Source organism: Hibiscus syriacus, unplaced genomic scaffold (genome assembly GCF_006381635.1).
Source record: "Hibiscus syriacus cultivar Baekdansim isolate YM2019G1 unplaced genomic scaffold, ASM638163v2 tig00005929_pilon, whole genome shotgun sequence".
Classification (NCBI taxonomy): Eukaryota; Viridiplantae; Streptophyta; class Magnoliopsida; order Malvales; family Malvaceae; genus Hibiscus; species Hibiscus syriacus.
Genome location: NW_024062071.1, coordinates 1,135,325 through 1,147,668, shown reverse-complemented (window position 1 = coordinate 1,147,668; position 12,344 = coordinate 1,135,325). Strand labels below are relative to the sequence as shown.

At 32.2% G+C, this 12,344-nt stretch overlaps 2 protein-coding genes across 2 annotated transcripts; both read right to left on the bottom strand.

The window, feature by feature from the left end:
• Positions 1 to 357: 357 nt before the first annotated feature.
• Positions 358 to 1,221, bottom strand: LOC120200085 (zinc-finger homeodomain protein 6-like). Its single transcript, XM_039201009.1, has one exon. The coding sequence runs from the start codon at positions 1,219 to 1,221 to the stop codon at positions 496 to 498; it is 726 nt and encodes a 241-aa protein (XP_039056940.1). The 3' UTR covers positions 358 to 495.
• Positions 1,222 to 7,581: 6,360 nt separating this feature from the next.
• On the bottom strand, positions 7,582 to 10,391 carry LOC120200036 (phosphatidylinositol transfer protein PDR16-like). The gene is made up of 6 exons (XM_039200982.1): positions 10,303 to 10,391; positions 9,748 to 9,808; positions 9,241 to 9,417; positions 8,609 to 8,707; positions 8,282 to 8,527; positions 7,582 to 8,041 (listed from the first exon to the last, which is right to left on the bottom strand). Exons 2-6 carry the CDS (start codon positions 9,802 to 9,804, stop codon positions 7,778 to 7,780), a joined length of 843 nt encoding a protein of 280 aa, XP_039056913.1. The 5' UTR covers positions 9,805 to 9,808; positions 10,303 to 10,391; the 3' UTR covers positions 7,582 to 7,777.
• Positions 10,392 to 12,344: the final 1,953 nt, after the last annotated feature.

Sequence of the window (12,344 nt, the reverse complement as noted above, 5' to 3'; positions counted from 1 at the left end):
GAAAATATAAGAAAATAACTTCGTTATTTAAAAATTTAAATATTTCAGGGGACAATCGCTCCTCCCAATCCTCTCTCGGTCTATCTTTGATATATGTCCTATCATATCCTCCTTTAATAGGGAAAGACTCGGGAGACGTATTAGAAGATACACTAAATATAAATTCTTATAAAATTATTATGACCAAATTTTTTAATTGTTAGTTATTAAATTTATAAAAAAAAAATCATAATTTTATTACTATCTTTATAATAAATTGCATGTTATATGTCAAATAATTATCTTATATGTATTCCTACATGTTTTAGTAGAGAAGAAGTATGATCTGTGTGTTTCCAAGGTTTATAAGAACTGTGATATGTCATTAATTTTATCCAAAATGCTACATGAATCAAGAAGAATATTACCGATTTAATGATGTTGATTAAACAAACTTTATGTTCTAATCTATTAATTTCTTCATTCTCTATTTGTTTATGCACATTTCTAATCTAATTACATTTGTTTTCTCTTCATAGCTTGTTTACTGTTATGCATCGAAACTTTGAAAACCGGTCTCTTGACTCCCACGTCACCGCAAAATTGCTGCACTTCTGGTTCGTCTTGTTTCTGGATTCTCCAACCCAACTTATCGGCAAATTCCCTCATCTTATCCTTTTGATCTTCACTGAACTTTGTTCTAAACCTCTTCTTTGGTGGCTGTAAATGCGATGAATCTCGACCTCCGGCAAACACATTCAGATCTTCACTCGATGACTCCGCCCTGACGCCGCCATTTCCACCGCCAGAGTTCGTCGTTACGTGCGGTGCAACCCGAAAACGAGGAGTGGTACTGTTAGACAATCCGGGGGGACATCTTTGTCGACGAAGAGGTGTTGGTCTCCTCGTGTTGTTTTTGTAGTAGGGAAAAGCACCGCCGTCGGTTTCTTTTCTATGAAAATTCCTGTGGCATTCACAGGCTGCACATTTCAAGGCCTCCCCGGTGCCATCTTTCCCGCAGCCGTCGACGACATAGCAGCCCATGTTGGCCGCGTGGTTCTTCAAACATTCTCTATATCTGATCAAAGGACCATCTTCTGTTGGATGCTGCGGAACCGGAGCTGGTTGTTGGCCCGGATTGTCTATTCGATGCTGTGGGTTCGGTTCATTGTGGTGATCATCTAGGGTTCTTGGTTCAGTAATGAGTTTAGTATTATAAATAAAAGAGCTTAGAGTCCCCATTTCTTTTTCTCTCCCTCCCGGTTCCATTAAACCAATGATTTCTAATGGAAAAAAAAAGCCTAGAAATCTTGATCTCAAAGAACTTACCTTTGACAGATTAATCTTTTCAACCCTAATTCACCATAAAAAACAATAGTAAGCACGAGACTACATGTTCTACAAAGAACTTACCTTCGATGTAAAGCAGTTGCATGAGGAACAACCATATGAGAGAAAGCTTGGCTTTTTAGGCAAAAGCAAAACACTAATCTTTAGTCTTAAAAAACTAGGAGAAGAGATTAGCAGAAGGAATGATATATAAGAGAGTTTGTTTCCTACCCACCAATCGAATCCCATAAACCCATATAAACAAAGCAACAGATGTGTGGGTTGTTTTTGTACTCAAACAAAAACCCAGTGATCAGCATTAACGAGTGGTGCCACTGAAAGAGCTAGCTAGTACTCTTACAGAACAACCGACAAGGCCATGTTAGTTCCTCTCAGAACCTGCACAACCGGTCCAGCTCCTAATTATTGCATCCAATGAATAATCCAAAGCAAAATCTTTGATAATAGTATGTGTAAACACTAATATTTTCATTTTACTTAAATTTATTATTAAAATTATTATTATTATTATAAATATTATTATTATATTATATATATTATAATTATTACAAGCCCAGATCCCGGGAGCCCAAATACAAATCCCAGGCCCGAACATATGGCCCAAACCCACCAGAAACCCTAAAACCCAACTAGGGTTTCCATCTAAGCTTCTAGCCGCCTCCCCTTGTCAGCCGTTGGATCTAACATAGATCTAACGGTCCAGATGAACCCAGCAACAAACCCTAGGGTATCATCACCCTAGGGCCACGTGGTTGTCGCCGCGTCCAAGAGCATTCCAGCCGCTCCTCGTCGAAGGCTCCAGAAGACCCAGATGGCCACCCACGTTGCTGCTCTGGGGGTGAGTCACCACATAGTTCGGTGACTCACCGAAATCCGCTCTTGTGACCGATCCGAGACAAGCTCCGACGAGGCCTATAAAAACCACTGGTTCCCTGCAAACAAAAAAAAACAGGGAGAAGGGAGACAAAAAGAAAGAACAGAGAGCCACGGACGGGAAGGGAGAACCCACTACAAGCAGTGAACCAAAACAGAAAACAAAGAAAGAAGAAAGAAACTTACCCTTGGAGCCTTGACCATCGCCGGAGGCACTAAACATCGCCGGAGAACAGAAAATACTGAAGGTATTTTCATAGATCTACTCTGATTAGGGTTCTTTTAGGGGAAACTAAGGCCAGACTCGACCTTGGGGAAATTAGGGTTGTAGTTTAGTGGGAAAAAAAAAATTCGGCCACCGAAGGTGGTGGCCGACGACAGAGTTAACGGCGGCGCCGTCCTCCGGTTGGAGGAATCTAGAGAGTGGCGAGAGAGAAATCTCTCTCTCTCAGTTCTAGAGAGAGAGGAGAAATGAAGGAAATGAGAGGATGACCCAAAGGGCCAGCCATAATAGGGTATATATACCCTCTCTTAAACGACGTCGTTTAAGGGAGGGCCTCTGTGTAATTTCACATACGGCTAAACTATTCACATAGCCACTGTAACTTTAAAAACTTGCAATTTGATCCTTATAGCATGTTTTTATATATTATAATTCGATCTAGTAATTTTATTTTAGTCCTTTACATAATATAATATATATATATATAGGATAAATAACCGATTTAGTCCCTTATTATTTATTTAATATTTATTTTAATCTTGTATAATTATATTGGTTAAATTACATTGTTAATATTTATGTTTTATAATATTTCGAATTGGAGCTCTTAATTTTAATAATTGATATTTTAATCATTGATTAATAATTATATAGGTTAAATTATTATTATTAATTATATTTCAAGTTATGTTCATTAATTTAGATAATTTATATTTTAATACTATAGGATTTTTTTTCATTTATTTATTTATTTGCAATATTATTTTATTATTACTTTTAATATATATGTAAATTACTACTTTCATTATTATATTTATTATATAATATATATATATATATATATATATATATATATATTTTGGTTTAAATAATAATATTTATTTATTTTTAATATCAAAGAAAATGACAGTCTTAAAGCAATTAGATGTCCTATTCTGATATGTTAAAAATAAATAAATATCTTACTTATAAAAACCAGAAAACACATATTGTTTTATTTTATTAAAAAAAATTATTATTTTTAATATTTAAATATTAGGAAAGGGCAGTCTTAAAGCAACTGGATGTCCATTTTCTGATATTTTCAAATAAATATTTTACTTTTATCAATTATATATATTAATCTAATTTTTTATTATTTTTAGATAAATATTTTATCAATATTTATTTATTTTTTATATCGAATAAAAAAGCTGTCTTAAGGCACCTAGAAGTCATTTTTTGATATTTCTAAATAAATAAATATTTTTATAAATATATATAAATTAATATATTTTAATTCTTAAAATTCTATTATTAGAGACAATGTATAATTAAAAAGTACTAATTTTGGGCGTTGTAGGGGTGCTAATCCTTCCCTAAACGTAACCGACCACGAATCCCTTTATATTATTAAAAAAACGAATTTTTGGTTATAAACGCAGATCAATTCATCTTTTAACTGATGTTTTCTTAAAAACTCTTTTAAAAGATAATTTTTAGGTACTCGACCTACCTGACTCAAAATGTCGATGGCGACTCCCAAATTATTTTAAAAATTATTTATTCACATCACTTTCCCGTCAAGTAAAATTTCGTGCCCGAACGAAAATCGGTTACGACATTATGAGTTGGGTGTTAGCTTGTTTGCCTGGAATCTTCCTGCAGCCTCGAGAGCACAGGCACAAGGCAAAGAAAACTTTAGAATATTTAGAGAATCTCTTAAACAAAAGGAGTTTTAAGCTAAAGAAAAAAGATGATCATGGAAAGAAAGAGAGCAGGAGGACCCCCACCCCCAAACCACGGGCTTTTCTTGTGCGGGAATGCTGATCCATAGCTAATACTGCACTTTTCCTTTTAGTGTGTGTGCGTGTGTGTTAGATTCCCTATGACTATCTACTCATATCTCTACTTGAAGGCTTGGTTAAATTTATATTAAAATAATAATGAATATTGAGTTAATTGAATCAATCTATATTAACTTTCATCTTTTTTTTTCTGTTGATTTCATCGTTCAAATCATCATTTTTAATATGAAAATAAGGCGAAAAATATTGAATTTCTTGAACCACATGGGTATCCAAGCACTACATGAATGGAAAACGGTGAGATATGTCGTGAGGCAGGGGTCAACATACCACTCGACTTTGCAGAAGAGCAGGAGCACTAGTCTAGCTACCTTGTCTAAGTTTCCGAAAGCGTAAATTTGTAGGGCAGGCTTATCTTCCAAGCAATTTCGTATAAACGCAAACAAAGTGAAATGGAGCGGTCCATTTCATTAAGAGAAAATCGCCTCACTGACCAAAAATGTCTTATAATATACGATTTTAACCAACTTTTTTTGGATTTGCCAAAATGACCAACAAAATCGCAACGCGATCCCCAGAATCGCAAATCAGTTTCCAAAATCGCAACGCGATTCTTGACAATCGCAATGCGATAGTACAAATTCGCATTGCGATTTTCAAGAATCGCAACGCGAACACATAAATCGCAACGCGTATCCGTAAATCGCAACGTGTATCCGTAAATCGTAACGCGTATCCGTAAATCGCAATGCGTATCCGTATATCGCAACGCGTATCCGTAAATCGCAACGATAATCAGTAAATCGCAACGCGTATCCGTAAATCGCAACGCGATTTTTAAAGCGCCATTATAATCGCTACGCGTATTTTATTTTCAAATTACAAAAACGAATATTAAGACAAAATCCCGTAATCGCAACTCATAACCTAAAACCTAAAATCACAACTCAGTCACATCTCCATCTCTCACTCTCTACGGCGAAATCCGTCCCCATCTCCGAAGATTTCCATCCCCATCTCCGGCGAAATCTCTCACAACCATTCATGGTCAGAAATCCCTCACAATATTCAGAAATGAAAAATCAACCTCCGAGGGTTAGTTTTTTTAATTATTTTTATTTTGAAATTTTTGCATTATTGTAGGTTTTTTATATTGAAACTGATGATATGTTTACTGGTCATTTCAATAATAGATTAACCATTTCACTTAGATTTCATTTCGCGTTACGATTCTCTCGTTGCGATTTTCATTTCGCGTTGCTATTCTCTCGTTGCGATTTTCAAGTTAGTATTTGTCTTTGTCTTTGTTCTGTCTTTTGCTTCAACCTACTTTTTTTTTTGTTTTTCCTTTTAATAGAGATATAATTGAGAAACAAAAAATCAAACCAATCATAATACATGTTAGAAATAAAAATATCATATACTAGCACGAACCAAACGGCCTTCGTGATAAAGAAATTATTGATATTCTTTGAGATTTTGGGTTCGAGCACTATGAGTGTCAGGATGTGAATGTTTAATGCCAAATAGTAGAGAATTATTTATGAACAAATATTACATTATACTTACCCATATTAATAAAAAAAATCATATGCTAAAGTTAAGATATTTTCTATTCTTAATGTAATATTTCGTTTAATTATTTTATTTATCTAAATTGATCTATTCAATTATATATATATAAACTCATTAAACAATTTTACTATTAAAAGAATTTATTTTGTGTGATTTAGGTTCAAATAGTTGTGTCTGTATGGTGTAAATACACTATCAATAACTAAGAAAGATTATGAACATATATTATATTATAATTACCCCGACTATTCAAAATATATATATATATATAGTTATTGTATACATCCTATTGAAACACATTCTTTTATGTTGTATTCATATTTAATATATTGTGTGTATTAAGTTATCGTTGATTGAAAATCAAATTATCTCAGTGGTTAAATGAATGATTATTATTTCTAGAGGCCTCTTCGAGTACTATTGACTACATAATATGGGTGATTGAGCGTTCATTATTAAATGATCGAGAGTATTTAGAACAAATATTACTTTACAATGACCTATTATTTAATAAGAAAAGTTATCGTTTATGAATTTATTTAATAAATTGTAGAAGAGTATATTAATTTTATTATAACCATTTTACAGTTTTGTTGTTGAAAATAATTTTGTTAAAAATTATATTTGTATTGATACAATACAAATATAATTTAAAATATTTTTATTTTTTACCAACATTTATAAATATATTAAGAAATATATTTTTATCTTTTGTCCACCTTGAAAATATATGTTTATTGTTAAATAACCAAATTAATGAGATTATTACTCTTACAAATCACGTAATTAGTTTAAGATATTGTTAATTATTGAATATTATATTGTTTAACTAAAATAAATAAATGTAATAATTGAGTGCTTTATTGTGTTGTATAAATATTGTCTTAAGAGTAATTTTGCTTGAACAAAATAATCTCAAAATTTAGGTATTATCTTTAATATTAATATAATCTTCCAAGTTTTGTATACGAAGAATAAGAAAATAAAATCCTTAATAATGTTACTCTTTTCTCGCAATCAAAGAACGCGAGACTTTTGATGAACTAAACAAAATCGGTGGTAAAAGAATTATGGTAAAAGAATTATTGTAATTCTTTGAGGTTTTGGGTTTGAACATCAGGAATGTCAATAAACATTCAACGTCAAATAATTAAGAGTTATATTTAAACAGATATTGCATTATACTTATCACATATTAATAAAAAAGAATGTGAGGCTTTAACTAGAGTAAAAAAAGTAAAGAAAGGTGATCAAAATCTTTGTTCAAATCTAACGGGAGTTGGTTCGATTGATAAACAGCTTGATATCGCTTATAAAAGGTCTAAAGTTTGAGTCATTGTGTATTTAAAAAATCTCTGATGAAAGACTCATCGACCAAAACCAAGTGTGTGTGCAGGTCGGTCCAGATTAATCAAGACGAAGCCATCAATAAGAATTGAGTTTAAAACTAAAAATATACTATATATGTTAAAATTTCAATTAATTCAATTAAATAATCGATGTAGTTTGAGGACGTTCACAAATAACTTTACTTTTTTAGACCCTTGGTTTAATTCTCATGACTTTCGAAAATCAATAAAATGAACGTCCTATTAACAAAAGGATCAAAAAAGGATAATGCTGAATAAAGTTTAAGGACCAATTAAGAATGAGAATAATAGTTTGGGGACATCTTGTGTAATTATCTCTTTTGTTTTTTACATTATGGGGATACCTCTCTTAAAGGAACTTGAGGGAGCTCAGTTAGCTAATCTGTCATCTAGCTCCAATTCTGGAGATGTGCTTGTGAAAAAGTTAACAGAAGAACAGTCTATTAGACCATTAATTAAATTATAAATTAAATAAAAAAATAAGTTCGATCCGATAACTATGAATTTTAAATTTGTAAACCATAACTTGTTCGAACACTACGATTCGGATCGATTTTCGGTTCTTTTACTCGGTCCTAGTACCCAAATCAAAACAATGTTAAAGATGCAAAAGGAACTTTTTAAGTCCTAGTACCCGAATGTGCGTTGCCGATTTGGTGGTGTTTCTCATCAGTTCCCCAGAATTTAGCTGTTTTTACATCATCTTGAGCCATCAGTCGTGAGAACTCTTCATGGTCATACTTCAACGTCGCTTTCCCGCCAAATTCACCAGGAAGGTTCTCAACATCAAAGTATGATCGCATGAGCTCGACGCTGTCATTGTTTTTAGGGTAAACAAACTTCACCTTCTGAGCTGTTTTTGGATCCAGAAACAGCTTGACAGCCTGTGGAACATGTTTAAGAGCAAAGTATATCAGTCAAATGAAATATATAAATCTGAAACCAACTGTTCAAGTGAGTCTCTACGTTAATGGATCTACATTTTTCTTCAAATATCTGCATTTGACTACGTTACTCGAACTCGAGAGTTCATATCGGATAAGGATATGTCTTTGTGTCCGTGTCTGGACGTATAGAATGCTTAAATAATACAAGAAATCAAATGGAAAGGCGGGAGTACAAACCTTATAGAATGCTTCAAAAAACCTTGGTGGATTATACAAGAAAGCGATCGCCAGCCTCTCTGGGTAGTGACTTTGAAGAATGTAAATGATGTCCCGGGCTGTTCGGATGGGAACACTAGTGCTCAATGAAAACCCTGTGAAATCTATCAACCATGACATTTGATCTTGGCCCTCTGAGAGATTAAGGATGGCATTTTCTAAGAGATAGACCAAATGGCGGATATTATTTTCTGCTGATGTTGTGTTCTGCCAAGGAAATATAGGTGGAAAAATTAAGAGAGTAAGCTTTGGTGAACCAAAACGAACTGAATGAAACCCAGTGCATACCTGCATTCCAGGCCTCATTATAAGCACTGTTCTTCCTTGACGGTCATGGAAATTCGCCCGGGAAACTTTTCCGGTCTCACCTTCGAGTGCCACTTCATGCTGGAGAAGAACATGCAATGAGGCAAGTTTGTGAAACCAGAAATAAGAGGGTTTATCACCAAAAGATTGTATAAGATATAAACTCACAGTCGTATGCAAAACCAAGAATGAAACATGTGATCGGTGATCAGGTAGAAGGAGAGAGCAATTATCCCACTTCATAATCATCAAATCATAAATTTATATTGAGACAACAAAACTAATCTAAACAAGTTTCGACTAGAACTAAGCAACAAAGTAAGATAATCCAGACTCCAGAGTACTCAAGATACATGAAAATCTTGAAATACATACATACGTACATACATACATACATACGTACGTACATACGTACATACGTACATACGTACATACGTACATACGTATATACGTACATGCGTACATACATACATACGTACATACGTACATACGTACATACGTACATACGTGTACGTACGTATGTACGTATGCGTGTGTGTATCATACCATCAACTAAGATTGACTAACATATATATTTGTTACTATCATAAAGAGGTAGGGATTATAGAACATACCCAACGGATTTCATCAGGCTTATAAGTTGATCTCCATTTTAACGTCTCTTCCAACATTTTCTTTGCCTTATAAACATTCCAATTCCGAGCTTCTAAATATCTCCTGAGGCATGCATCGGTACAGTACATTGAACTGCGTCCAGAGAGGGGACCTATTGTAGTCCTGAGTTCACTGACCTGCATATCAACCAAGTATATAGAGTTTAATTACAACTGCAACCGAACAATTTAACACACTAATATTCTGTCTTGACACCAAAAAATCACAAATTAACAGCTACTATGTTCAAGCATCCGGCGTTCGTTAGAAACGAAATGCATGTTATGCGTATTAAGATATGTGTCAGATACGAGTGTATGCTTCCTACGATATGTGTCGAACACAAAAACTGCAAAAAAAACATGAATTAAATATATTCTAGAGATCAGGTCCATAAACTTTGAACAGAATCAATCAAAATTTTTCTACTTAAAGTTCATGTGTATATATGAATAAAAAAAAGTCACCTTCGCATCTCGTTGCTCGGAATCATCCTTCGGTGTATGCTTTCTACGAAGAAACATTTCTCTGCAAATTAAGTCAATCAAAAAGTTAATAACCACAACTTTACAGATTAACCGGAAAAAAATAAAATAAAACAACTGCTCTAATTTGATTATCAAAAACACAAACTTAACAGCTTCCATTAAGTCCGAATTTCCTTACCTAACGAGAGATTAATACACATTAGTCATCTTAAATGAAAAATTCGAAAAGCAACGCAGAGAAAAGAAATCATAAAAAGGCGATTAATACTCCAAGCATTCATTGATCAGAGGTCCAGAGCTCTTAAAGATCCATCAATCACAAAATCAGATCTATCTCCACGTTAACTTTCAAAAAGAGAGAGAGAGAGAGAGAAGAAACACATCATTTTCTTCAAATCTTATAAAACACAGAATTAAAAATAAATTGCTCCAAAAATAGAGATGAATCAGTCAATGCAGATAGATCTACTTCGCCACTCAACGACACTACAAGTATTGGCTAAAGAGAAATATTAAAATAAGAAGAAACAGAACCTGGTTAAGCACAAATCGGCTCAATATTGAAAGTATCAGGGGCAACGAGATTATCGAGAATTTCATTTATTAATGGTGGGGAAGTGTGAGGGAAACAGATCTTTGTTTTATTTTCATATCCTAGCGCACAAAGCGTGGGCCTTGTTTGTTCTTTTAAAGTATATTTTTCTTGTTAAGGCAATGAGTAATCACAAGTGACAAGGCATGGAAAACAATAATAAAATTACGATAACAGGGGGAAAATTGAAAATTAAAATATGATAAAAATATGATTAGAAGTTCTTTTTAGTTAAAAAATCAGCATAAATATAAGGGTAAATTGTACCGATAACCACCTAACTATTTAAGCCATTTGACTTTTACCATCATTCTTTTAATTTTATCACTCAGACCATCTAACTATTTAATTGTTGTCAATCAAGTCACCTGTCATTAACCGTTTACAGAAGTGCTGACGTGGCCGTTAAAATTTTGATATAATTATAGATTTAGTTCTTGTTACTTAGATATTTTATCATTGATCCTAATTTTAATTTAATTCAATAAATTTAATTTTCTAATCATATTGTGACATGTGTCAATCATTAATTAAAGAGTCATATTTATTTTAATTTATTATAATTTAATTAAATTTATTTTGCTCAAACCATAAAGTAACACATGTTGCCATATGATTGAAAGAAAATAAATATACATGAGTATGAGCAAGTGGAGAATAACATGGACTATTAGAAAATTAAACAATGCGTCCTGCCACTAAGTCAACAACTCTATTGATATATAATCATCAACATATGGTATATATTTGATCTAATAGTTTTTAAAACTTAATTTTGAATTTTGAATAACGAACCAACTTATTTTAATGGTTAAAGGAATCATTGTTGTTCTTAAATGTCACAGGTTTGAGCACAAGTAGCTGTAGCAGTGTGATTAAACATTTATTGTCAATAACATATATTATTTTGTAATTACCTTAGCTTAATAAAAAATAACTTTGAAAAATATATTTTACTTTTATCTTTATATATATATATATATATATATATATAATTCTTATTTTAAATTTAAGAATACACTTTATTTTTTTTATCTCAACTTAAAATTGTTATTCTATTATAATTATTTGTTCTTTGGTTTAATTAAATCTCACTGAGAGGTGACAATCGGATCATTCGGATTGTGTTCGGGTTAGGTAGTTTCAAATCGGGTAATTTCAGGTTAAGATTGTATTCGGTTCGGATTTAGTTCGGGTCAATGGAAATTCATTTTGGGTCGGGTATTGGGTCGGATCAAATCGGGTCAGTTGGTTTTTGGGTTGGGTCAAAATTGAATCAGTTGGTGTTTGAGTCAGGTTAATATCGAATCAGTTGGTTTCGAATCGGGTCAATATCGGATCGGTTGGTTTCGATTAGGTCAAACTTTAGATTTTCGAGTCAATTCGAGTTGGTTTTAGTTCAGATCAACCTTTAGATTTTCAAGTTAATTCGGGTTGTTTTTGTTTAGGTCAATCGTCTTCACTATTTGTTGTCTTAATCATCGATGTAGCTCTTTATAACTTTAATTCATAAAATTTATCTGACTACATATTGTCACATCTCAAATTCAGGTCTAAAAGTTTTAGTTTAAATAAATTAATTCAAATTAGAATATTTGGAAGTATAACAATAACTTTATAAATCATAATAAATTTTAAGATTGATTGTAGTATTAACCCTCTTTGTTATAACCAATTATCATTTATCATATTTAAAAAATACATGATATATATATATATATATATATATATATATATATATATATATATATACTTATTTCAATTTAATTATTTTTTTAAAAATTATAAGTGAGTTTGACATGCAAGAATAATTGAATGTCATTATTTGACTTGATTTGTATCTTTAGTCTTTAAATTAATTTTGAATGAGAACTTTTTATTTAACACATGTATTCAAAATTTATTTTATTTTAAAGTTAACTATAATCAATCGTTTGAATAATGTGAATTAAATATATCACATAAATTCAATGTTTTTGTTTGA